This window comes from Zonotrichia albicollis, chromosome 5 (assembly GCF_047830755.1).
Source record: "Zonotrichia albicollis isolate bZonAlb1 chromosome 5, bZonAlb1.hap1, whole genome shotgun sequence".
Taxonomy (NCBI): Eukaryota; Metazoa; Chordata; class Aves; order Passeriformes; family Passerellidae; genus Zonotrichia; species Zonotrichia albicollis.
In genome coordinates, this window is record NC_133823.1 from 47,556,932 (window position 1) to 47,582,782 (window position 25,851).

The 25,851-nt window shown below is 37.8% G+C and overlaps 1 protein-coding gene across 12 annotated transcripts in view; it reads right to left on the reverse strand.

Annotated features, from left to right (window-relative positions):
* TBC1D1 (TBC1 domain family member 1) overlaps nucleotides 1-25,851 on the reverse strand; it is a 101,725-nt gene that overhangs the window by 26,662 nt on the left and 49,212 nt on the right. For 7 of the 12 annotated variants that reach the window (XM_074541616.1, XM_074541610.1, XM_074541614.1 and 4 more), the window contains 11 exons: nucleotides 23,123-23,212; nucleotides 22,023-22,127; nucleotides 21,291-21,423; nucleotides 19,785-19,876; nucleotides 18,071-18,181; nucleotides 13,871-13,999; nucleotides 12,717-12,803; nucleotides 11,336-11,625; nucleotides 10,192-10,320; nucleotides 7,679-7,798; nucleotides 6,308-6,447 (listed from right to left, as the gene is read on the reverse strand). In XM_074541616.1, coding sequence (XP_074397717.1) covers nucleotides 6,308-6,447; nucleotides 7,679-7,798; nucleotides 10,192-10,320; nucleotides 11,336-11,625; nucleotides 12,717-12,803; nucleotides 13,871-13,999; nucleotides 18,071-18,181; nucleotides 19,785-19,876; nucleotides 21,291-21,423; nucleotides 22,023-22,127; nucleotides 23,123-23,212 — 1,426 coding nt within the window. Of the gene's footprint in view, nucleotides 1-6,307; nucleotides 6,448-7,678; nucleotides 7,799-10,191; nucleotides 10,351-11,335; nucleotides 11,626-12,716; nucleotides 12,804-13,870; nucleotides 14,000-18,070; nucleotides 18,182-19,784; nucleotides 19,877-21,290; nucleotides 21,424-22,022; nucleotides 22,128-23,122; nucleotides 23,213-25,851 lie in introns of all 12 variants that reach the window. The other 5 variants (XM_074541617.1, XM_074541622.1, XM_074541618.1 and 2 more) reach the window with 5 other exon arrangements.

The following is a 25,851-nucleotide window of genomic DNA, read 5'->3' on the forward strand; positions in this document are numbered from 1 at the left end:
ACACTTCTCATGAACCAGATGGAAATGTTGCTCCATAAACATGGAGCAACACGGAGCAACACATACACACAGCACATCCATACATACCTCAAAAACATTCCTCTTATGCTTCCACTACTTATAATATCCAACAAAGGACAAGACCAGTAGGAACAATGGACTGAGCTCACTTCACATGGCAGTGCTTCAACCCTAAGGTGAAGAGTATCCCTACACTCCAAAAGGATCAACAAGCACGTTACTCTTAAATGAAAAGATGATGCAAAAATAAAGTACAAAAGATTAAGAAGGAAGTATCATGACATATTACTACCAGAGCCTACACTAAAGAAAGTCTGTACATGGAAAGATGGTGAATGACCTCAGTAGTAATTAAAACAGACAATATCTGATCAGAAATTATATGAATAGGGATATCTCATTTGTAAATCACTAAGAAAAAAATAGTTTATCAAATATTTTCCTAATCAATCCACCTTAGCATTAAACAAGGTTTAAGTGACAAAACAACCTAAAAGCTTAAATTTAAAAAAACATTCTTTCAGAATCACTTAGTCTAACCAAGCTCAACTGTCACAACCAAGACAACAAGATTAATCTTTGATTAGAAACTCCAACGCTTCAAGCAGAAAGGAAGGGCTGGTAGGGAGGAGGCTCAGTGACAATTCATTACCACCAACCTCACTACAGAACTGTTTACACATGGTTCTCTACATGCAGTGTTTACCAGTCACATCCACTCTCTGGGGTTAAAAGGTCAGACAACATATGGTGAGAATCTGGACAGAGAATCTATTAAGCCTTTTATTTACTATATTATGTTATTTTTCTTTGTTGCATTTTAAACTTTACAAAATTTAGCTTGGCAAACAAGAGAATTTCAAAGTCATTTAAGATTCAGTTGCCAAAAGAAAAGACATCAACATCCTTAGTTCTCTTCAGATTTTCCACTCAGGTAGTACAATACCTTCTTTCACACATGGTACAGAAATAAAGAGAAATATAAGCTTCTATAACCAAAGACATAATATTCCTATTATTTTACACAGCTGCCGGGAATATTTAACTTCATAACCAGATGTGATAAAATGACCAGGAGCCTTCTGTAATCAGTAAACTTCAGATACAGAACCACAAGAAGCAACAAGTTCTTCTAATCTGACATACAACTTAAAGCAATGGCTGAATGAGGAATTCTTGAAAAAATTGTGTATTTCAACACTGTTGATTAAAATCAGCTCTGGACTGTTTTGGATGCTTTGGACTTTGCCTTTCTTTTAAAGCCAAGACTTTTTAAAAAGTACTCACTAACTCCAAATTAATCTCATTTGCTAATATTATCAATTGCTGAGAAAGGAATGCCCAGATATTTCAGTGGGCACAGAAGCCACCAAACGTGAATCATGTACTTACTGGCTGTAGCCAAACTTCTGTGCTGCAAATCCAAACTGAGCACATATTTGCTCTGAGAGGAGCAGAACTCAGTAAACAATTATAACCAACTGGTTTTAATTAATAACTGTGCTGCTAAAACAGTACTGCCAAACACATTACAAATAGTTTACACCCCATAAACACTCTTAAGCACAGAATGCTAAAGCAACAGCTTATGGTATTTGCAATGCTACTACAAAATGATTTTTAAAAAATTTGCATAAATAATGAAGAGATATAGCCCACACCACAAAGCACATAAACAGATAGGTAGGTGTTAACTACAGCTGGTTTAAAGAATAACAGTTCTTCTAAATCAAACTTTTCTTCAGCACATAGGATTTAACAGTTTGTCACCTCTATCTGACAGACGCTGAAACCAAATTAATTTTAATTAATGAATCAAGTTCATTTTCCTCTGCAGAGATACTTGTGCTTTCTATACCATTTTTTTTTCTGCAACGCAAGGTCTAAAATAAAATGTAGTTGATTTTTTATCTGAATTTATTTGCTGAGTAGAGCTAAGGGGTACAAGCATCTCATTGCTCTGAATTTCAACTTCTTTCACTATTCCACAGGTAACTTCATTACACATTGCCCACATTAAAACAAATCAACCATCCTCCAACCTAAAACTGAGATAACTGTTACAAAAATCTTGTTGTCTACTTCCAACACCTCCCTCACCAAGAAAGCTCCAACAAGCACCACTACTTTCCTACCATTTCCTTCAAAAACCATTCACATCCCCCTTAAATCCAGCAATTGACTTGACTGTGCTGGGAGTTTCTGACAATCTGCAAAACAGCTCTCCTACTATAACAGTCAATATGTGAAAACTCTAGTTAAAACTGTCCACTGCACAGAGATTTGTAGATGCTGAACACATGTAAGTGACTATCTTGCTGCACTGCAGTGCAAGGTAAAGTTTCATTATCAGTCTACACAGATTTAAGGATGTCCTGCTTCTGAGTAGAGTAAGGGCACCCACCCTCACCTTCCAAACACCTGTCCCTGCCTGCTCTATTGCTTGTGTAACACTGTGAGTGGGACCAGAAAAGTGACCCAAGTGAAAATTAGGGCCTTTGAGTGTGTCCATACTTCATCTGGTTTAAAATGATCACTGAGTTGTGGTTCTCTTCATCTTTTTACCGGTGAACTGAGAACTAAAGGGTCCTGGGCCACTTGCATGGCCAAAAAATGTGGCTCTTGAGTGATGCTACAGAAGTAGGAACATCTGCTTGCAAGTAGGGTGGGGAGGTAAAAAGGCAAAAATCAAATAATTGAGGAAACACATTAAACATTACTTAGAATGTTTAAGACCATGAATAGGAGAGACAGAGCTTTAGAAAAAGAATAATAAAAACGTTCTTTCAAGATAACTGTAGTATTGTAACAGATCAAAGTGTGATCCATTTGGTAAGGAGACTGCTTCCCTTTTTCCATCTCTCCACTCTGCAGGACTCAACATTCATTGCACTCCCACAAATAAACAACAGAAACAGAATTCCGAGGATGAGACACTGCGTCTGGAGGTGCCAGTGAGAGAACGCTGCCCCCTGGTGCTCCACAGCACTCGCAGGAGCCCATCTGTTCAGGGGAAGCTGCTAACAGCTGGAGCTGAGGGTGGAGCATTTGAATTGCAGCTTGCTACAGTGGAACTGGCATCAGTCAGCACTACATCCTCTAGCTATCAGCTGTAAAGTATTAGACGCCTGACAAATCATTTCACCCATGTAGAAAATCTTTTCTAGGTCTTCAAATTGGTCAGCTTCATCTTCAGGCTCACAAGGGATCACCTGGCTCTCCTATCAGGCAGCAAACTGCATCATAGTTCTCTGATGTGCTTAATTGTAAAGTTATGTACAGAAGCAGGGGAAAATACTAGGGGAAGGGGCAAGTGGCAGCACCAACAAGCAGGAAGAGGCTGGAAAAGGGTGTGTATTGTGGGGCTTTGCTCCCACAACAACCAAAAGTAATGGTTTCTCTACAAGGCTTTGTATTGTCTGAGTGCTTGCCTCATTGAGCATGGCTACTTTAGTCCAATCATCAGGCAAGGCAGGAATCTCAACTGGCAAAAAACCCCATCTTTCTAGCATATCTATCTGCAGCATTTTTCTTCTACTGATTTAGGACAGGATACTCTCCTTCATGTACAGTAAATCTTCCCTTCTAAATAATGGTGACTGCAAAACAAACTGTGCTCTCTGCCTGGTAATTTGTGATGCAACCCCCAAAGCACAGCCAGCAACCATTTTGTTCCACCTGAGCTACAGAAGATGAAGTTTTAGCTCAAACTATTTATGAGCACTTCCTAAAGAATTAAAGGATTCAGAAGTGCAAGACAGTGGGACTCAGTGCTGTTTAAGCTGTTCAAGCTTCAAGTGGAAACTCAGGATGAGAGACTTTTATCAAGTTTAGTACTTCGAAAGTGTAAGATCAAAATTTCAGCAAAAGCTATGTACCAGTTCTCTGGGGTTTCTTTTTTTTTAACTATTAGTAAATATACCTTCATATCCTGCCGTGTTAACCACACAGAGAGCAGCAATGAATATGATGCACTTAGAGATTCAGCTCACCACCTGTCTATACAAACAAAACCACAAATGTCAGAGCCTAGGTTTTTCTGCAAATATAAAGCTTACAGCTGTCTCTAGTTCTTGTGACAACTCACACACTCTTATATGCAATTTACTCATTACAACCCAGCGAAATTACAGCCACAGGGCAGTTTCATTTTGTTGACAATGCCTGCCCACATGTGGTCAAAGCAATGCACAGTTGAGGCACCCTGGTGGATTTCACATTTAACAAAAAGTTTAGTAAGGCAGCCTAGTTTAAACTTGAAAAACTGTATAGTCTCTGAGATAGAGATCTGGGTCTCTTGGCTGAGAGATTTACTAGCTTTTAAAGACATCCCTTTTCCCAGCTTCTCTCCTTACTCCTCTCCTGCAGATTACTCTGTAGCAGGGTGTTGACCATGGCACCTCAAGGAAGAAACTGGTCAGTGGAGTATGTGTCTATAAAGGGAAACCCATAAATCATAGATGTTCCCTTATTTCCCTCCCTTCATGCTTACTTTTGCAGAACATGACAAAGCATGTTATCTTTAAAACCTTCTTTGCCCTCTGTCCAGTTTGGCTGAAATTGATCTTTTGGTGATATATCAGCTGTTTGTATAAATTAAAGGAAATCAGTCTAAAAAGAGAGTGAGAAAGACTTAAAAAAAAGACAGAATATGAAAGAAAAACAAGATGATGAATGACAGGTAGTTGTTTTTACTTTGGAACTAGAGGGGTTTCTTAGTTAACTGTGGTGGTGAGTCTAATGTAGGACCAGCTGTACAGCAGCTCTCTTCAAGCTACAGAGACTGGATAACAAGTGAGTATTCTTCACTGCCAGAAACACTTCAGGAGATGCATAAAAGCCCAAATAGAAAAACCCAGTATTTGCTTTAAATATTTAAAAAAACCTGCTGACACTGAGTTTTCTTCTGTTCATAAACTAAGTATGTACAGTGAAACAAAAAAGAAAATGAATGAAGAAAAAAGGCCAAATATTTTAAATTGCTGCTCCTATTAATAGCACATCCTGTTTTCCATTTTGGCTGCACTTTTTTCCCAAACTATTCTGCTTACCCAGCTGTAGGTTGTTAAGATTGTATCTTGCAGCTATTATGTCTCAGAGGAAATGCTTGGGTAGGCAATTTAGGTGGATTTTATTTTCCTATTTAATAGGGGAAGATTTTGTGGCTTTCAAAAACAAGTAAGACTATTTCCAGTCACAAAGTGAGACATCACACTTGTAAAAATAGAAGTTTCATACAACAGTCCTTCATATAATATGCCTTTAGGAACAACAGAGCATATCACACCTATGTTCACACATCATGCTCCTGAAATCACTTCACATTGAAGTACACTAAATTTGAGAGGCATCTGTGCCTATATATGCAGCTTATCTCACTGTCAGTCAAATTACATTGCAAGCAGTGCATTAATGATAGAAACACTTCTGTTACGTGCCTACTCCAGTTCATCAAGATCTCACTTTAAGATGCAAGAAAAACATCTCAGTGACATTAAGATGGTTACTTTTTACTACATTTACTATAAGATACTGTTTCTTTCTGTTTCCTTACACTTTTTCATATTTTTCATGGCCTTAGAGGTAAGTCAGAAGATATAGCTTTCAAAACTCATGCTGTGAAATTCAAACTTTAGTGAGCCAAAGGATTTTCTCAGGGATTCTTGGCCCCAGCATGTCCTGTACTATCTGGCTTACATAAAGTGAATGCACAAAATGATGCACATGCATGCTTATACACAATGGTTTTCCTCTAGTCTGTGGTTCTTCAGCTCTACAAAATTTCACAAAATACTTACGGGAACAGTGGATAATTATGACTCAAGTGGCAAATGTCACAGACTAGAGCAGCATACACGAGGACAAAACATACACTACAGAACTCAAATGAGATCATAAAATATATGTAATTCCTGCTGGTACACCTGGATTTTTCTAGTCTGTAGTTCTATACTCCAACACAGAAAGATGAAATAGAAGCATCCTCTTTTCTTCAGCACAATGCTTGGTGATGCATTTTTTTCCCCAGAACTCATTAAAATAGTACACATAAAAATAATTTCTTCTCTGGCTAGTTAACATGAGACAATAGGAACAATTTACATGAGAAGCTGAAATGTAAAAATTCAACAGCTAATGATCTGAGCATTACAAAAAAGCAGGTGGCAAACTGCAATGACAGTACAAACAGAACACCAGGCAAACAGATCCCCTTGGTGGACACAATGATTCACACTTCACGCACAACACACACCAAAAAGCTCACAGAAGCAAACCCAGGCTTTACCATCATATCTGCTGGGAGAGTCACAGGCTTTCTGAGGGGTGGCCACTCTCAGGAATATCTGCTGCCTCCAGGAATGCCTTCGAGTCCTCACGGGGCTGTCGGCATCCAGGGCCTGCTGGCTGTGCTTGGACTCGTAATCGCTGAAAGGGCAGAGCACAGAACAGTGTGTGAGGGGATCACCTGGGCTGCCAGCAACAGCCACACAGCCTTAGGGAACTGAAAGGGCAGAGCACAGAACAGTGTGTGAGGGGATCATCTGGCCTGCAAGGAACAGCCACACAGCCTTAGGGAACACCTGGGCACTGCCTTGGGGGTGCAGTGTGCTGTGCACATGCAGGGCCAAGCTCGCAGTGTCAGGAAGGTGAAACTTACTTTGTGGCAGAGGCTTACACATGGCTGCAAACAGCACTGGGGTTCACCGACAGGGACTGGCAGCTCTGTACAGTCTACTCTTTCCAGTTTAATTAATTTTCAGTTTTCTTTGCAGCAGTATATTAATCAGAATGTATTAAAGATACATACACAATAATGTAGCTTTACCATCACACTATTTACATGCCATCCACAAAACTTAGCAATTATTCATAGGAGACACAAAGACTTGCTGACGCCTTTTATCAGTACTCATCAAGGAGCTTTATAAACTTCAAATGAACTTTCAACTTTCTGCGCACAGGGTGTGCAATATATCTTCTCCCAACACAGACTGGGAGAAAAACTTTAAACCTTTCTGTTAGCCTCTGAATATGCAACAAACTTGGGAACAAAATCCAAGAACCTTGGATATTACTCCTTTGATGTCATCCACACATGCCATACAGAGGTTTTTACTCAGAACAGAAAATGTAATAGTGAGGAACAATGCTGTCTTCCTATTAAAAATCCCACAAATAACTTTCACCTGTTAGAACTCTAAACTAATCATTGCTTTATTACAGCTATTAGCTCAATGATTACAAGTGTCTTTGTAGAAGCTGGAAGGAAAAAATGAAATCCAGATAGCTCTGGCAGCAACAGGCAGGAGCATTTTACAGATTATCCTCTCCTTCCAACTTGAGGACACTGACATTGCTTAGGATGAATCATATATTCTCTTAAGTGAAAACTCTCCTATGTCAGGAATAATCACAGAAATACACAGATGGAAGTTGTAAGGACATTCCAACATAAAAAATGACTAAAATCTGCAATCCTAATGGGAGAGTAGGCTGGGATACCTTAATTCTTTTGACAGCAATTACATGCAGAATACACGCAGGTGAACCATTGCACAAATCAGGTTTTGCAAGTGCAAGAAGCATTTGAAATATTTCAGACAAAGAAATCTTTGAAAACACAGTTTTACCTCTAGGTTTTAAGAGAGAACCCTACCTTGTTGTGCTCCTAAAGTCAGAGGTGTTATTTTCATCTACAGGAGCCAGAAATTTTAAGAAATTTGGCACAGAAGAGGAAGAATGAAGCTTTTTCCTTAAGGCAGTACGGTAGGAGATGCTGAGAGTGCAGTTGGGAGAAGTATAGTTTAGAACAAAGAAGTATAAATCCACAGAATAAAAATAATACACATTCCTAAGTTTCAAACAAAAGGCAGCTAAATCCTGAAGGTCTGAATATCAAGGAAACCAAAGTCAGAACTAAAACTGCTAACAAAGCCCTACTTTGAGATACATATCTGTTTGGGCAAACTAAAATGTTCCAATGTATATAAATGTACTTCCAGTAAAGTTATTATTCTTTGATATATCACAAAATTTTTAGTGCATGTTTCAAATAAATTCCTTTAATCTAATAAGAAGGAATGACAACTTTATTACATTTTTTTTTAAATATGAGTTTCAGTAACTGACAAAGTTTGGGGGAAAAGGTTAGGAAAGGTTGACACTGATAATCACTATGCTGGCAAATGAAAAATAAGACTTTGGCAAAACATATTTTGTAAAGAAGTAACAGGGCTTTATTCAGACAAATCTGGAACTGTAAAGTTAAAAGCTAAGCCTTCTGACTGATCATTTAGGATTGTGGCTCTATTTATGCAACAGACAGGAGCGCTAATCAAATTTCATCAACAGTCTTCTGGCCAACATAATTGTTTTAACAGAAATTCCTTTCATTTAAAATAATTATTTGTCTTTTTAAATAACAAGTCTGAAACATACTCAGAAGAAGGTCAATAGAATGAAGTTAGAACAACTCAGATAATGAAAAGTTTTTTGCATGGAGTGAAAATATAGAAAATTACTTGGCTGATGATATTAGAAGACCTTTTCTGAGACAAGTACACAAAATCACGAGTAGGAGAATTTAGTCCTGAAAGAGTAAGTTCAAGAAAGAATTGTTTCTCATAAACCATAATGTTCTATTTGGATGGCATTTAGCACTGTTTCCTGAAGATGTGAATGGAATGATGGGGGAGGGCAGAATACTCTGGGATGATCACTAGCATGAAGTGAAGCAGGTTCTTTATTAGCTGGTATTGAGATAACCCTCCAAACAGGGCTCACTTACATTGTAAATCCATTACAATTACATGGTAATTTCACTTACAGAACTGGGAAGCTTGACTGTATTGATTTAAACTTATTAACCCATTTGCCATCCCTATCAATTTCCATTTTTCAGTGTTGCTGCTTCGATGTTCAGTTTGGCATATCCTTAAGAGACAGGGAAAGGAAAGGAGAAGTTGCAACTGTATATACAGAATCATCACCAAATCACTTGGGAAAAAATGCTTTGAGAATTTAACCTTCAGGACTCAAGTAAGTCTTATTAAATTGAAGAGTGAACAGGATTCTGCAGGCTCGCATTTCCTGCCTTGAGATATGTCATACTTCTGAGGTAAAGCTGAATTAAGAGATTCTAGTTAGTACTCAGCAAGTGCAACTGAAGAAACTGGTGAAGCAGCATCCTCAGTTGAGTATTTTCCTAGGTTTCCTAGGTCCTAGAAAAATCAGCACCTTGGGGAAACAGGAAAGTTTCACACAAGAGAACAAAACCAAAAAATAAACAGCAACAGCAATAAAATTTCTTGCCAATGGCCACTGACTATTGACAGTGCTTCTGAGGACATTTGGTCTCATTAGCCTTTTGAGCTGAAATAAGCAGTTTTAGCTCAAGAGGTTAAGAAAGAGTTTCACAGCTTATGATTTTTAGGGAGCCACTCAGTTTCAGGTTCTCAGGGAAACAAGGGGTAATGTCCTTTTCTTCAATGCTCTCTCTCTATATTTTAATTCTAAGAAAGAAGGCATGGAAAAGCATAACTTGATACTGCTGCAAGTAACCAAGACAAATGATGGGTTGATGAGTTGGGGTTTTTGTTTGTTCTTGGGGTTTTGTGAGGATGGTGGTGGGGTTGTATGTGGTGGGTTTTTTCCTATCAGCTCTCCATATTCCTGATGTTTCTTGCCCCATGTAACTACTTGGTCAACTAGCCTTTGATGTCAGGCACAAAAGAACAGTAGTATGTTTTTGTGTTACCATGAACAAAGGAGAGAACCAAATGCTTCAAGAAGGACAGACAGAGTGAGCTCTCAGGTTCTTGGCAACTTATCCCTCACACAGTTTAAGGAGTGCTGCTGTCTGCTGCATAACAACAAATTGCTTTGGAACAACTGGTTCTAAAGAAAGAGCCAGTGCCTGAAAGAATTTGATTGATTAAAACAACAAATTATGTAAGCACCAGCTTTACATTCAGTGGAGGAGCAGTTAAAGAGCTCCCTCTCCCATAAAAATCTACCACCTTTGGTCTCCATGAAATTGTTTTAATTATTTCTTATTATTATTTTAATTTTAATTATTTCTTTTATTATTTTTTATTAATATACAGAGTTTCATATTTACAACCTAGGAAAACAAACCCTACCCCAAACTATTTGCAGGTACTAGCTCACCTTTTTTGTGCAAAATGGCCACTTGGTTCTCCACTTGAATTATGCCTTAGATATTTTAGAAAGTTGGGTGAAGAGGCCGAGGGATTAAGACGAACTAGAGTAGGAGAACGTGCAAGTTGACCAGAAGAACTTTTAGATTTGCCGACAGATTCGTTCACACCATATAGTGCGGATTCCAACCAGAGCGATGGAGTTGAGGTAGCACAGAGAGAAAGGAAAGGAGGGAAAAAAAAATGAAATCCCTTCTCTAATCTTTGAAATAGAGCTGGCATATGTAAGGGAGACATTTCCTATGCTTTTCATAGTTAATGCAGCAACTGTAAGAAAATGAACTTTTTTTAACCCAATCAGCAAAGTCCCAAATTCCTATTTACAGGCTTCAGCAAGGCATTTCAGAATATAACTTACCAAAAAATGGCACTAACGCCCCCATTTCTTTTTCCGTATATACGCTTCTCCTTGATTTCAATGAGAAAGTCAGGCATATGATCAAGAGTTACAATGAATGAAAAGTGAAATACAGAAGTATTTCAACAGTAATTGGAAAAAGCCAGATAGAAGGGAGGGAGAAAACTGTCATAAAGTTAAGAGGGGACTGGAGATGCAGAGGCAGGCCTTTAAAGGAGGACAGCTTGAAGAATATTCATATTAAAACAAGTAGTAGTTTGTTTTTGTCAGTAAAATCTAGATGGGCTCATTGAAAAGCTAGACAGGAGCCCCACCTCTATCAATAACTAGGCACTTTAAGCTACTTTCGTGTGCTATTTCAAAGCTACATATGAAAACACCAACTAGTAAGGTTTTCAGGATCACAGAGGCTACTGGATTTTTCTCTGTAAATAGAAAACAAGAAGTAGCATTTATTTATACTGCTCACAGATCAAAACAACAAAAATGATTGCACGGACAAATATAACTGAATCAAGTAGTTTGTGACATATACTGTGGAACTACACATCTCATGTCTTCTTTACCCTGTGAAGGACAGAGGGCTAAAGGTGCTTTTAAAAAGAATACCTACAAACCTCCAAGAAGTGACACACTGCATCTCTTATCCGTTAAGAGGACATACCTGGTATGCAATTATCATCCCCAAATATGCCCTCAACAAACAAAATCATAGCCTGCTTTTAATAAGGCTTACTTTCTTTTGTGAGGAGTCTCTGTGCTCACTGAGTGATACCTCATAAGTTTTCTCTGAGGAACAGATGGTGATGATTCGACAGGCCCCAGAGACTCCTGGCTCTCTGTTGGTAAATGACTGAGTGTGTTTGCTCGCCTCCGAAAGCTCTGCTGGGGCAATGGACCAGACTGCTCCAGAGAGAAATCCTCTGTGTTGCTGCAGAGATCATCCAGTGATCCACTGGTCTTGACAGCATTTTCTGCAGGAAGTGTAGGAAGTCTGTCTTTCTCCTTTTCACACAATGGTGGCTCCTAGCAGCGCAAGAAATAAGGTTATCAATATGTGGGTTTAGAATTTATCTTTGAGATTGCAGTACTGTGTCATTATTCACATCCCACAGACATCTGCTTCAAACACACACATTTTTATCAAGCTAGGTCAAAGAAAGACGTTTGATGTTTTATGTCCCTGTTATTCATCACTTAGGCCAACAAAGCAGAGCTTTTATTTTGCAGAGAAAATGTTGAGTAATTTTGAGAGTAATTGTATTTTATACTATGTAGACAACTCAAAAGAAATAGGGTCAGGACAAAATGATGACATTTGGCTAACAGTGAAAAGGGTGGCGTTGCAGAATGCTGTATCTTTAGCAACCCAATCTAACCATATAATATTCCTCTTGTCTACCTACAGATTCACACAAAGAATTTAAGCCTATGACTAGGTGCCTGTTTCAATCCCAAGCCATGCATTTTCTTTATTTCTCATCTGGTATGTTTCCAGCAGAATCAGCCATTCTTTCAAAAACATAAGCAGAAAGAGCAGACTCTTGTTTACACGGCGTCAGGAGTCTGCAGGTGAGCAGGCATTTACAGCAGAATCAATAGCTGTATATCTAAGCATGCAGAGCGCTATGCTGCCTCCAGGGAAGAAGACTGGCTCCTTCCCTGCTGTTTGTTTGCATTGTTTTATATAGACTAAAAGTTTTCTAGCCACACAAACAGGGAAATTACTCTACCTTCTGTCTTAGTTTTAAGTTTCTTTTAATACAGTCCTGCATTCATGGTCTGAACTTTCAGGACTAAAACCAGTCATATTAGGATCAGCAGCATGGTCATTATAGCACTTGTTTTGCTGCACACTGTTGTAAAATTCAGATGATGTTATATAATGTTTTATTTCACATATACTCACATATTCATACAAAATATATGTTATATACAGTACAAGGCATTTCTAATTCAATAGCACTTCTCTGGTTTATAACACAGGGAATAGAATGAAAAGCTTGAAAGCAAGTTCAAACATTTCGCATCTGACCATATTTCAAACTTGCTTAGTTGTTTCAGGGAATATTTTTTGAAGTGTGTAAATATGTACAATTATCCCAGGCTTTACTTACTTTATTTGTGCTGCTTAAGGTACTTGACATAGAGGTGTCCAAATCCACAGAACCAGACCTGTCCAGTGGACCTCTGGCTTTACTGCCCTGTAGCAAAAAAGCACATCAGCAGTTAAGATTATGATATATAGGGCACACCAAAGAGATTTGGGTAGCACAGTTGAGATCTGTAATTTTCACAGATAGTATCAAATTTGATTTCCTGAACTACCTAAAAATACCCTTTTTCCCTATGGGAAACAGAAGCATCATTCAGGATAGTCTCTGTCAATCTGAAGGATCCTGTAGAATTAAGGAATTCTCATGGGAATTGATGTGCTTTCCATGATATGTACATAATCATATATTTCACATGTACTAGAACTACTGTTAAAGTACCTTCTGTATTAAGTACTTACCAAGATACAGAAAAATTAAAAGGATGTCTTTTACAAAGGACTAAACCCATGTAAATTTAATACACAGGAAAACATAATTTCTGGTATTACCATTCAGCATCTACAAATCAGAAAGCATAAATATTTCTGTAGATACTGTGAACAATATTTTTATATAATTTAAGTAACGTTGTTGTGTAACTAAGAAAAGTATCTGATGAATTCTGATGTGCTAACACAATTATGGAACTTGTATCTTCCTAACCTTAAATCATATAATTTTTTAATGTTCTGAAGTTAAAGCTCATGTTCTCTTTGAAGTTTTATTGCAGGTAAAATATAAAATGTTGTCATTACTCATAACGGTGACTCTCTCTCTAGTTCAGCCAAAACTTCTGGCTCCAGATCTGATCAAAATCAGGAGTTTCCATCAAAACAGCAACGGCAGTGAAAATGCAACCAGTGTACAGCTATGCTTACATAGGCAGCTTATACCAGGTCAGGACAAACTGAAAAAAACTAGAACAGTACTACAGCTAATATAACAACACTAACACTATATTTCATATCCTGAGCACAGCTGCAGTAGGATTTTATAGGGGTAAATTCTAGAAATGCTGTCTGGGAAGCAACAAGAGGAGATACTCAAATATTCTTGTCACTGTGACATTAATAACCTTTGGGCTAAGGCCTGGAATGCTAACAAATATGACTTTTCTATCAAATAAACAAAGCAATGACATTATGTTCAAAGACAATAAACATGAAGATACTTACACGTGATAAAATACTTTCAAAAGATTCTGTAAGAGACCTTTTTGCTTTGTTCTTTAACATGTCTAATCTGAATCTCGAAGCACTGCTGGACACTTCATTTACAGCATTCTCAGCAGGAGGTTGTGAAGCCTGCAAGTGTTTAGAAACAGAAATGCAAAATACTCAACAGCATGGAGAAAATCTCAGTGAATGGTCTGAAGACTTCTATAACCTGTATCAATAGTTTTTCCTGGTGTCCTCACCTTGTCATGCATTTTTCTCTAGTGATACTTGTACTGAAGTTTAACAAACTATCCTAAAATAAGGACAGGAAATCTCTTAAAGGAAACATGTTGAGTGAACTACCATGCTTCAGAAGAATTGCCATTTTAATACAGATTAACAGCTCTACTGACAAATTTTCATTTATGCCAATGCAGAACTGTAAAAATTCTAAATGTTTAAGTGTGACAGATTCGAGATTTCTCATGGATTGCCTTTTCTTTAACCAAGAAATGACTCAATATCTCATCATTAACAGAAACTCTCAACATTCTCCATTATAGCCCATTTTTAGTGCTGGTGAATACTAATGCAGTGAACATAAAAACAATACTGTGATACAAATATTACCATCCAAACCCAACATCTGCAGAAGAAACCAGAGCTCAGTTTTCAGTGCTGTTTTGGGGGGGTTCTTCTTGAAGCTGACAGGCACCACAGCCCTCTTTACTTGTCCCTAAATTCAGAGACCTGAATGCTTGATCCATACAATTAGTACTGGGCAGGTGAATGACATACAACCATCACCAAATTGTCCTGCCTAGATGTAATTTTAAAACATCCTATTTCCAGTATGACAACTTTACAGGCCCCTGTATTTTCTTTTTACCTTCTGTCCTGGTTATGCCAGGCCAAGGTTAATTTTTGTAGTAATTGGGAAGGGGCATGGCCAGGACCTGAAGGACATTTTATACCATCTGTCATTGCTGGAGGGAGGGGGAAAAGGTCTCTCTTCGGAGAGAAGGGGCTCCTTCCAGTCAAAAAAATGTGTCAGGAGGGAGCCTTCCAGTACTGTCTATTACTGGGGGATGGATTCTGTGTGAATAATTTCTTTTCTTGTACCCTCTGTGACTAGTATTGTTGCTATAACTGGTCATTTTCTTACCTCATTGAGGTTTCCAGTAAATTGTTCTTATCTCAGCCTGTGATCTTTGCCTTCTGTGCCTCCAACTGTCCTCTCCATCCCACCACAGTAGGTGCCTGGCTTGGAGGGTCTTGGTGGGGGCACTGAATGGAGAGTACCATTCCTAAACTACTATAGCTTCCCTCATTTTATTCTCCAAGAGTAAATCAGATGCTGCTTGCTATTACAGTCTCATGAAAAGACATTTATTTCCAAATGTTTTTGTTAAACAAGATCCATGTACTAGTATCACATTTAATCTTTTTTCTCCACTCATTTAAATATATTTTTTTTAAAAAGGCAATGAAAAGCATGAAAGTGAATATGCACAACAGAAGGGAACAGGGATATCAGGGTGTGATGGGTTAATGATTGCTGAGACAAATAACAGTATGTGTTCAAAGTTATCTGCTATTACACAGGCCTGAAGATAAATTATCAGAGTAAATATAAAATGTTATGCTGAGACAAATGATAGATTATGGGGAAGTCAGTTCTCTTAGAACACTGGCATCTTTGCAAGTGTCGTATTAACCAATTTGTTTTCAGGAACTGAGCAAACAGATTGCAGCAGGCCTTAGATATTTTCAAATCATTGAAAACATACTTCAGTACTTCATATCTAAAGATCTTATCTCGCTTTGTATATCCCTATTTCCAAGCTGTTTGTGACTGACCATCAGCTAACATTACACCAAACAAAGATATTTTAGGTATGATGACAGAGGACCTCAGGCAATGTTTCTTCCTCTTATCCCACAACTGAAATGCTTTTTCCTTAAAAGCATATTTCTGGTGAGATGCCCAATACAATAAATCAAAGAGTGAAATATGCAATTTTCCTTCTGTTTACTCAGGAAGGTCAATAATTAGTTAGTACGCTATAAAAGGAGAAGAGATTAACAAAGTGAAAATAGAGTAAAGCATGATTTACTTCTACTTTCCAAATTTCTTCACAGGTCTAATAACTGTCCATGTATTTATTTCCTAGTTTATATCACAAATGGCTGACAGCAATCACCACAGTGGAATTATCAACCAACAGTAGAGGGACAGTCAAGACTTTTAAAAGGGTCTAAATAATTGGAACTGAAAGTTTCCAGTGAGTGGATGGAATCCTTTTTTAAATACTAACCTCCCTGAGTTGTCTCAAGGTAGCTACTCACAAACCAAGGCACCCAAAACCACTAATCCCTTTGGAAAAACCTTAACTGTGCTGTATAAATAGCCAGTTAAACAGCACTGGCTATTTTATTCTCTGATAGAGAATAAAAGGTAGCTCATCTCTTTGGACATGGATAAGAGTCTCTGCTGCTGTTTCTGCAGCAATCCTCATCATCTTAAGGCCACTTCAAATGGTTGTTTGCACACAAGTCAAACTTTCAGTCCTGAGTAAATGAAATAGGCTTTATGACCAAATCCAATGTGTTGTCATTACACTGACTCAACACTAACAGCAAGATGGCACATGTCACAGATCAGGTGGCAGCAATCACAAATTCATTATACATTCTCTCACATATATTGAATTTTCTTTGCAAAGAGAATCAATAAACAATTTAGTAGTCTGTCTTGTTTGCACCCCTGTCTCCTAGGCCTGAAATCAGACTGTACCAGGGGCCCTCTGTGAAAAATGCATGTATTTTATGATTGGCTTTTCGCAAATATTAAAATGAATACTATATGTGTTGTGTTAGAAAGTAATGCTGTATTAATTCTCTTAAGTACTGTGTTAAATATAGTTTTAGGCTATAAAAATTGTTAAAATAGAAACTATGCTATGTAAGATCTTTGTTTAACAAGAAGGGCTTGCAGCGAGATAGCAGCCACAGGACACCTAGATCTTTCAGAGAAAGGGAATTTATTGCCTTCTTATCAGAAGAAATGAACTTCTTCCCGCCTTGGAGGCGCTGTTAGGATTAGAAGGAAGAAGCTGACACTGACCAGACAGAATCCTGTGTTTGAATGGAATTTATGCATCATGTATGAGGTGTATGAATATGCAACAGGCTATTGTTCTTAAGGGTTAATCCTTTGTTAACGGGTGTCCTTTTTTCGGGCTCGTGCTGCCCAGAAAAGGTACCCGGACGTCCGTAACTCTTTGTTTTTATTGCCTCATATTGTCTTAATTCAATTTGTCCAAATTGTTATTACTCTAATTGTGTTACTATTTTTATAAATATTTTATTACCACTAAACTTCTAAAATTTTAAAAACAAGTGATTGGTGTTTTCCACACCCTCAAAATTTGAGATATCTGTTTTGGTACATGACAACAGTTTATGAAGCATAAGCAAACCCAGTATTCACCACTGCTTACACACTGAAGTTTCAAATTGCAAGTGATGAAAATTTGCCCTTGGAAAGATATAAAAATTGAACAGAAAAATTTTTCCTGCCTTCTTGTGGAAACCCAGGGCACTGGGAATATTTCTCTGTCTGCTCTGGGGTGCCCTGACCCCCAGGGGAGCACTGACTTTGACTCTCATTCATGGAGAAAGTTTCCTGGACTTCAAGATAGACTACAATCCACAAAAGTGTGAGATTATAGAGAGTAGTGTAGGTGTATGACTTGGTGAGAAATTTAGGTTTTGGGATTTTTAGTATGTTCTGGATAGAAGCAAGATGGAGGGCACAGGGTGTCATCCTGGGTTTCTTCTTCATGCTGTTTCTTCCTTCTTCCTCATGGGTTTGGGTGGCATTTTGTAATTGGGCAGAAAAGTCTGCACTGGGGGCTCTGTGGGATCAGTTATTGGGTTAAAAGGGAAAATAATCTAGGTGTCCTTTCTTAATTGGACAGTTTAACCATAAAAGACCTTGTAACAAGAGACTGTTGGCCATTTTATGCCTTCTAGTGAAAAGCTGCTGAACTCACAGTTGTGAGACTGTTTTACTGATAAGACATAATCAACATCTGAGTCTGAACATGAACTAACAACTGTCTCAAGTGCCCTCAATCCACACCCAGAGAAACAAACGACTGGTACCCCCACAGCTTCTCCTTACATGAACTAAAATTGAATTATTAAACTTACCTGTTTTGCTTCTCCAATATGAACATGGTCCTTCTGTTTTTCTTCATACATGTTTCTCAAAAGAGAGATAACCAGCTCATTCTCTTTTTGTTCATTTCGTGGTCTTAATTTCTGTAATTGAGAACACCACAAGCACAGTAATTATACATTTGTGTAACAGTTTGCAAATGTTTACACTTTTTATCTGTCACTGTAATAAATCATGAATGTAGGAACAAATTCAGTCTGTTAATGCTACTGCTCCAGTCCACCAGAGGACACCAGTGTCCCAGACAAAGTACTAATACAGCCACAAAAACGCTTGACCTCACTTCATACACAACAGAATTTACACCGAAGACAGAAGACAACTGTACAGATATTGAACGGCCACAAGCAAATAAAGGCTTTAAAAATACTTTTACCAATTTTCTTTTGATATAAAGAAAACTGAATCACTGTAGTTCTGAGTTTGTAGCACACATGGAGCACTGTCCTAGAGATAGGATTCACAACACTTCTAGAAATCCTTCACATTGGACATTTAGTTTTTGGGAAATGACATAGGTCTTTTTTAAATTAGTGCACAAGGTGAACCTATTTATCTATGCTGCATTTTATTTCAATCTCAATTATTGTAAGAGAAGATTTTAAAACAATTTATTAAAGAATTTAATCCCAGAAACTTAACTTTAGAAAAACATATGCTGCCTTAAGTTTGTTGATATAATGCAGAGGATACAGTATGAATCAATGCCAAGGTAGCACATTAGAGTAATAAAAGTACCACAGGAAGACAGTTACCTAAAAATGTGAATCATGGTAACAATACATGGATCTGCAAGAACGCAACATTCAAGACTGTCCAACTGAAAAAGTTAACTGAGAAAGATGGGCAGGAGATTTCTACTTTACCCTTGGTTTTGCCAAGTTAATGGTTTGCAGACCCTCACCAGAAGCAATTAACAGTTTCCTGTGACTACTGGAAAGAAGCTTTAGACTGTGTGCAGAACACTAAAAGGCAACAGTGCTGCTAGCTGCCCTATGCTAAGAAATTACTCATCTTATGGAATTGGTTCCACAGAGTAACTTCCAAATTTGGTACTGAGTGATAAACTGCCACGTGGAAACACACAAAGAGATTAAAATGACTCAGGAGAGGAAGGAAACATTAATTTTTAAAAAGTCTGACATTTCTTAATCTTCAACAGTGTTTCAATCCCAGTGACATTTCCTACAATCCACATCATCTATTTTAAATCCAGCTATGCTTTCCTCTGTCCTAAAATAGATTTAATTAAGAAGATAGAAAGTTTAACTTCTTTAGTTAGTTTGACAAGAATTAAGATCTAGGATAAATTTTAGGCAAGAAATTTTTTCATCTGGGAATATTACAGAAATTTGCTTTGGTCCAAGTAACAGTTTCAATGTCCTCACAGTACATGTTATTGCCTTCACCCATAAAAAATGTGTTCAGTTTTACTCAATGAGAAGGCAACAGCTCCATGGAAAGCAAGGAGTATTAGGGGAAGAAAAATTAGTAAAACAGTAATTTACATCAAAAACTAAGTTTTTAACAGCTCTAAAAAAACCACTAAAATTAAAGGACAAGCTGGCTGTCTGTTACGTAAAAAAAATGGAACGATTCACAAAAAATGAAAATGACTTCTGTGTTTTACACAGATGCTAGCAAAATCACCAGCTGCTTTAAAATCTTGTAGGAAACAAAGCTTACCTGAACCTCTTCAAAAACAGAGGCCTGTTCCTGGTTATTTAGTGTGGTTAGATGCTTTTGTAGTTCCAGTTTAGTCTTAGAAGAGGGCAACCCTACCAAGAGTAACAAATATGAACAAATTAGAGGGTCAAATTTTTCAGAATTAATCAATCACATAAATCTGCTGACAATTTAAGCCAAAGCTTTCAATTATTTGAGCTGGCCCATTCAATGATTTCATAAGAGGGCATTAGAAAGAACTCTAGGTTAATTTAAAGCTACTACTAAACTCATGCCTTTAAAATGAGGGACATGAACTCTGCAATGAGGAGATTTACTGAGCACAGACCAGGATTATACTCTTAGCTGAAGACTCCATTATGAGACAAGATAAAATAAACCCACAATCTACTGCATATCAGCAGACTGTTTTGTTGATGTTTAGTGCAGTGCTGCTTGGATATTGTTTATGGTAAAACAGAATTCCCTTTCATTTTCTCTAATTTCTATGTTGTGGGCCCTTCTGAAAACAAATAAATTTATTGCTTGTTAGTGAAGGTCTTACTCTGCCTTTTGATGAAAACATTTATTGACAGTCTAAAGCAGACTACCCTTTCATTCAGATTATTTTTTCTGTTCTCTTCCTGGATTAAATTTCTTTCCTCTATTTTCTGCAGAAAAACAGCAAACCATCAACAGTATTGTGCACTTCAGTTTCTGATCATGGAATATCTCATTCAGAAGCAGATGATACGATTAACAGGATGGCACAATTGAAGGCATTAAGGGACATTGGCCTTTAAAAAGCTTCCCAAAAATCACAGCTAGCTGAAAGCCAAAAGAGAGTGAAAGCAGTTTTGGAAGTAGTCCAGTTTCATCAAATTCATCAAATTAGGCAGGTTTTAGTCCAACAAGTCACTGCCACGTGATCTGACAAGCTGCTGTTGCCCTCTATTCACCCCAAGCATCACTTAAATGAACAAAATCTAACAGTAAAATTTGCTGAAACATAAAGAGATTTTTTATGACTTGAACATCTGTTCTGGGTAACAACTACAATTCTAATTTCTGCATTTTCATGAAGGAGCAGACAAACACAGATATTAAAAGCATAATGTCCAGCTCCTGCTTAGTGATAGCATAATCCCAGAATCTAAGTGTACTCAATAGGACAGCAGGTCATAGCTATTGCCACTTCTACCCATCAGAGGTTCCTTATCTACAAGCTTCTGCATTTATAGGGCTAATAGAGCCAAACAAGCTGCAACTTGCTAATGTTTACACTTGGAAACAGATTTTAAAAGTTCAACTAAAACACAATAAAGGAGCTTACCTCTTGTGAGAAAATTCTTCTTACTTTACAGAAAACCTGATACCACAGCCCTCTAAATAAAAGTACCTGGCTCTCAACTTTAATCCCCAAATCCCAAGCTCTTTTTAAGCACTAATTTCCTTAGGATTTTACATACTGTCCCCCAGTGAAACTGCCACAAAAAATATTCAACCAGAAAATTCTTTAAATCTCACCTTCTATCTTTTCGCAGAGTTTATGCAAATTTTGCATAGGACACCCTTCACAGAGCTGGGGCTGTGCCTTGGAATTCTGTTGCACAGCAGCCACAGTGAAAGCCTGTTTCAATGTCATCATGATTTCATCAACCTGAAAAGAACAGCATTAAGAAGAACAGAATTTCACTCTTCCACTGTTTTCCTTAACACAAACACAACAGTCTTTTAGAATAATACTGCCCCTTGCTTGGGAATGTGCTTATGACTAAAAACCCAAGCTGTTCATATGTTGGTTCTGTGCACAAACACATAAGCACAATAAAACTCATCATGAACTCATGTCTCTTCCAGACCACACAATTTTATTACTGTGGTCTAATGAAAGATCCTACCCTCTATCTCAAACCCCTTTCTTGTCTATGCTCAAAAAGCTTACTGCAGTTGTGATGCAGAGTACAGGAGTGCAGTCCTGACTTTCAGAACAGGTGCCCTAAGAGAAAACTCTCCCCAAAAAAGAAGCATAAGATCTAACTTAGTTTGTGAAATGAAGATTTAGTGGATTTTAAAGAGGATTTTAACTTCTGCCCTCAAAACAAACGAAAAGGTCTCTTGCAGACAGCTATATTAGTTACGTTTTTGTATTTCTGAGTGGAATAAGATTTGATGACATTCAGCAAAATACAGAGCATAGAGCAATAGAAGACATTTAGGGTCTAATATTCTATTTGGCTATTCTTTTCTTTCACTTACCAGTGCTTCATCTGTACACTGAAACACATAGCAAACAAAGTGGAAGCCTCCATTTTCTGAAGACTCTCTGCAGATGAACCCAAAGTGATCCACATGTCTAATTCCCTAGGAAAGAAACAACAGCAATGAAACAGTCATACCTACTTTCAATGTTTTGTATCTGTATTACTTTCAGGAAGAAAAGAACAAAATAGCATTACATATAGGTCACTTATCTCTGTTAGAGCTACATTAAAGACATCTGGCCATTAAAATTCTGTCCTGTTATAGAACCTAATACTTCACGAATCTTTAATTTCAATTAAGTCAGACACTGTTTTATTTTTCATTTTGTTTTTTATGGATGAATTATAAAAGACCCATACCACAGACCCAGAGATTAACAAATTCTATTAAAAATGTACTTTACTCTGAAATTTTCAGAATATGTGCCTGCACGTTTAGTGATGGAAGCTGCAATCATCAAATTAAAAAACAAATTAATTTATGGAAAACAAAACCTACAAAAGAAACCAAAAAAATCTCAGGCAGAAGGACAGAGAAGCAAACTCCGTGGCAAAAAGAACAGGGATTAGGAGCAAATGAGGAGTCTCTGACACATACCTGCCCACAGTGCATGACATATACCACCTCTGCATTGCAGAGGACTGTCCTCATTTAAAAGCATGTAACGTATATTCTTGAAAAGAACATATTTTTAAAGTATTTTTCAGATAACTCTTCCATATAATTTTTCTCCTTTCATTCTCACTTCTTGAAAAATATGGCCCAGAGATCCCAAGACTTGCACAACTGTGAATCATGCTCACTGCAATCTCAAACAAGAGTGTGCTCCTGACCAGTGTGTTCCTTCTAGCTAATATTATTCATCCACTGCACACAGGAGTGAGTCTTCATCTCAGGAATCACAATGCAAAGTATGAAAGAAGAATAATGGTCTTATAAAATATTGATTAATTAGCAGCTTTTCAATAGCAATCACTGAAATTGCTGTTGAGAGAATCCATGCGGAGTGCAAGGAGAGAGGATTACATGAGCATTCACAAGTAGAGAATATTTAAGCAACAAAAAAAGATAAAAAGAATACACTACAATCTTACCTGAGAACAAAAGGATATTTCTTTAAAGCTTTTCTCAATTGCGACTTTTTTTGTGTCAGGACTGATAAGGTAAACTTCAGACTGGCCAATCTAAAAAGAGCAAAATAAATTGCAAGATGCTAAAAAGTAACATTACACTTCTTTTTATCCCACTGTAAAATGTTTCCTGAATACAGATCCCAATTTTTTTCTACCTGTATATTTATATCAATTAGCATATTACTACCAGAAAGAATACTGAAACAACACTGATTTGGCATTGAGAGCTCTGCACATTACGGCACTGAGGTTTAATGAGACAATAAAATAATGTTTAAACAGATGACAGCAATATTGTATCACAAGTAACCTGCTTGGCACTGAGAGAAATACACTCACACTCCCTTTTCCTATTTTCTGCAGTCTTGGAATGTACCACAGTCACAGAAGCTACTTAATGAGACTGCTTTAAAATTTAAAGCCAAGCATGTACTTCTTCCTGTAGTCTACCTAATAATTTTTGTGAGCTTTCTTTATTTATTTATGGCACTTAACTCAAAAACTATACAAATGAATTTACTGGAGTATATTTTCTAATGTAATTTAATCTGTAGGCCATTAGTACAATCAAAAGATGATGCTAAGCATTGATGGGCAAAGGGCATTTTTATGGTGCTACTGTTTTCATTTTTTCAGCTTCTGGCAACATCTTTGTAAGATAGTAACAGAAAAAATTAAATTCCTCATATTTTATAGCATGTCAGAGAATGCTAAAAACAACTCTCAGATTTTAGGAAGGCAGGCAGAATTTGGATCCACTCATGAGTAAGACTTGGAGAAACCTGCCTCAATCAAATCAAAGTACCAAATCCCAAAAGAAGCACACAAAACCATCAGCAGCACCAATGTAATTGTACTTTCTTAAGAAATGGGAAGGGACAAATCTCATGTGTGAATAGATTGTGTCAGATGTGCCACCTCTGTATGTCTAAAAATGGCCCTGTGCATTCCTTCTACCTCTTCTTTCACTTCAACCAGTCACAATGGTTCTCCCCAGACGCCTGCTGGTTTCCTTACATAGTCACTGGGGCTGATCTTGCATCTGTTCATGGGGCTATTCCTCCCAACACCTACTCAACAGCCTCCTGATTGCTGCTGTCTTCCCCTCCCTGCAGCAAGAGGCTCCTTCTCATTGCTCAGTTTCACATAATTCTTTCACATTTGGCCCTTGGGCAGTAGTAATCATTTGAAGTCAACTGAACAAGAGGAAAAAATCCAAACCAATTAATCTCCTCTGCCTCACCCTCAATATGCACAGCCAGGAGAAAAACCTAAAAATACCCCCATCTCAAATCCTAAGAAACTGGCTAGGAAAGCAGTTCTTCAGGAAGAAGACATGAAAATCAGGACTGTTTGAATCAAGTGAGGAGAGCTGCCAGATAATTAATCAGAGTATTTTTCACACCTCATGCATCAACCAACCTTTGCTTCAATCCTGGGCAAAATCTAACTAAATAAGTGAGAATATACCAACCATTTTTTTCCTCTGGATACTAAGCTACTTGAAAGCACTCTGTATGTAGCCACACACAAACTGATGAGACCCAACCATGCTGCCTGCAGTCCCTGACTCAGAACCTGCTGAACACCGGGGAAAGACAACCAACAAACTCAGCTCTGCCATCAGCTGCTGCCTGTGGATACTGAAGGCACAAACTGGAGTTACTTCACTTCCTTACATTCAGCTGAATTTAGACTGGCTGAATAGGAAAAGAATACAGCTGCGCATACTAAACAATATTTTCCCAGACAGAAAGGACAGAAAGCAACCCAAGACACAAAGCCAGATCAGCAAACCCTCACAATTCTGAAATGTGGCTGCCAGCAGGTGACTGACATTATATTCAGATTGAAGCTGCAGCTGTCTTTGAGAACTGCTGCATCTATTTAATATAAATTAAAAATTCACTCACCGGAGTAAGAGGATCTGGACCTACCCAGCCCAACTATAATCTCTCTATTTCTAAAATATGTGCCATGAATCAATAATGGAGTAACGATTTATTTAAAATTAGGCATTATTATTACAAAGGGTACTGTATTTTCTATGTGAAATACATGCTCAGGGGAAGAAGGTGAACATGGATGGCTTTCTTTTTACTAGGGAAGAAACATCTCTCCACCTTCTTGCACTCACTGTTTGATGTCAGCCTGCCACAACCAAACAGAAGCTTTAATTCAGGTAGAGCTGACTATGACATTTTCTGCACGCTACTTTTTACAGATATAACACGGTGGCAAGCCTCCTCAAGGATTCTCTTTCCCTGCTTTAAAAGCCCTGTAATTGCACACATTCTATTACTGGCCTTAAGAATGCCCAGCTCCAACAGCAGCTGATGGATCCAAGATGACCTTAGGAGAGTCAGTCTTTGCAGAATCAGCTCCAGGTTTGTATTACTAGCTCAGAAGACACAAGCTAAGTAAAATATAGCTTACCATCATGAGGATTGTAAGAGGAGCAAATACCACATTCCTTACTTGCTTCTCAGTTCTTAGAAAAGAGTTTTGCTGCTCACCTATCAAGGCAAGGGCATTGCTAACCACACCAAAGCAGGGCAGGAGTGGAAACACATGTGGAGTAGCATAGGAAGCTATTCCACTACTACTCCATCATTACACAAACATGCTGGCAGCAGGAGCACCCTCATCAATTACACTGCTTATCATGGGACAAAGTCTACTAGCTCTCA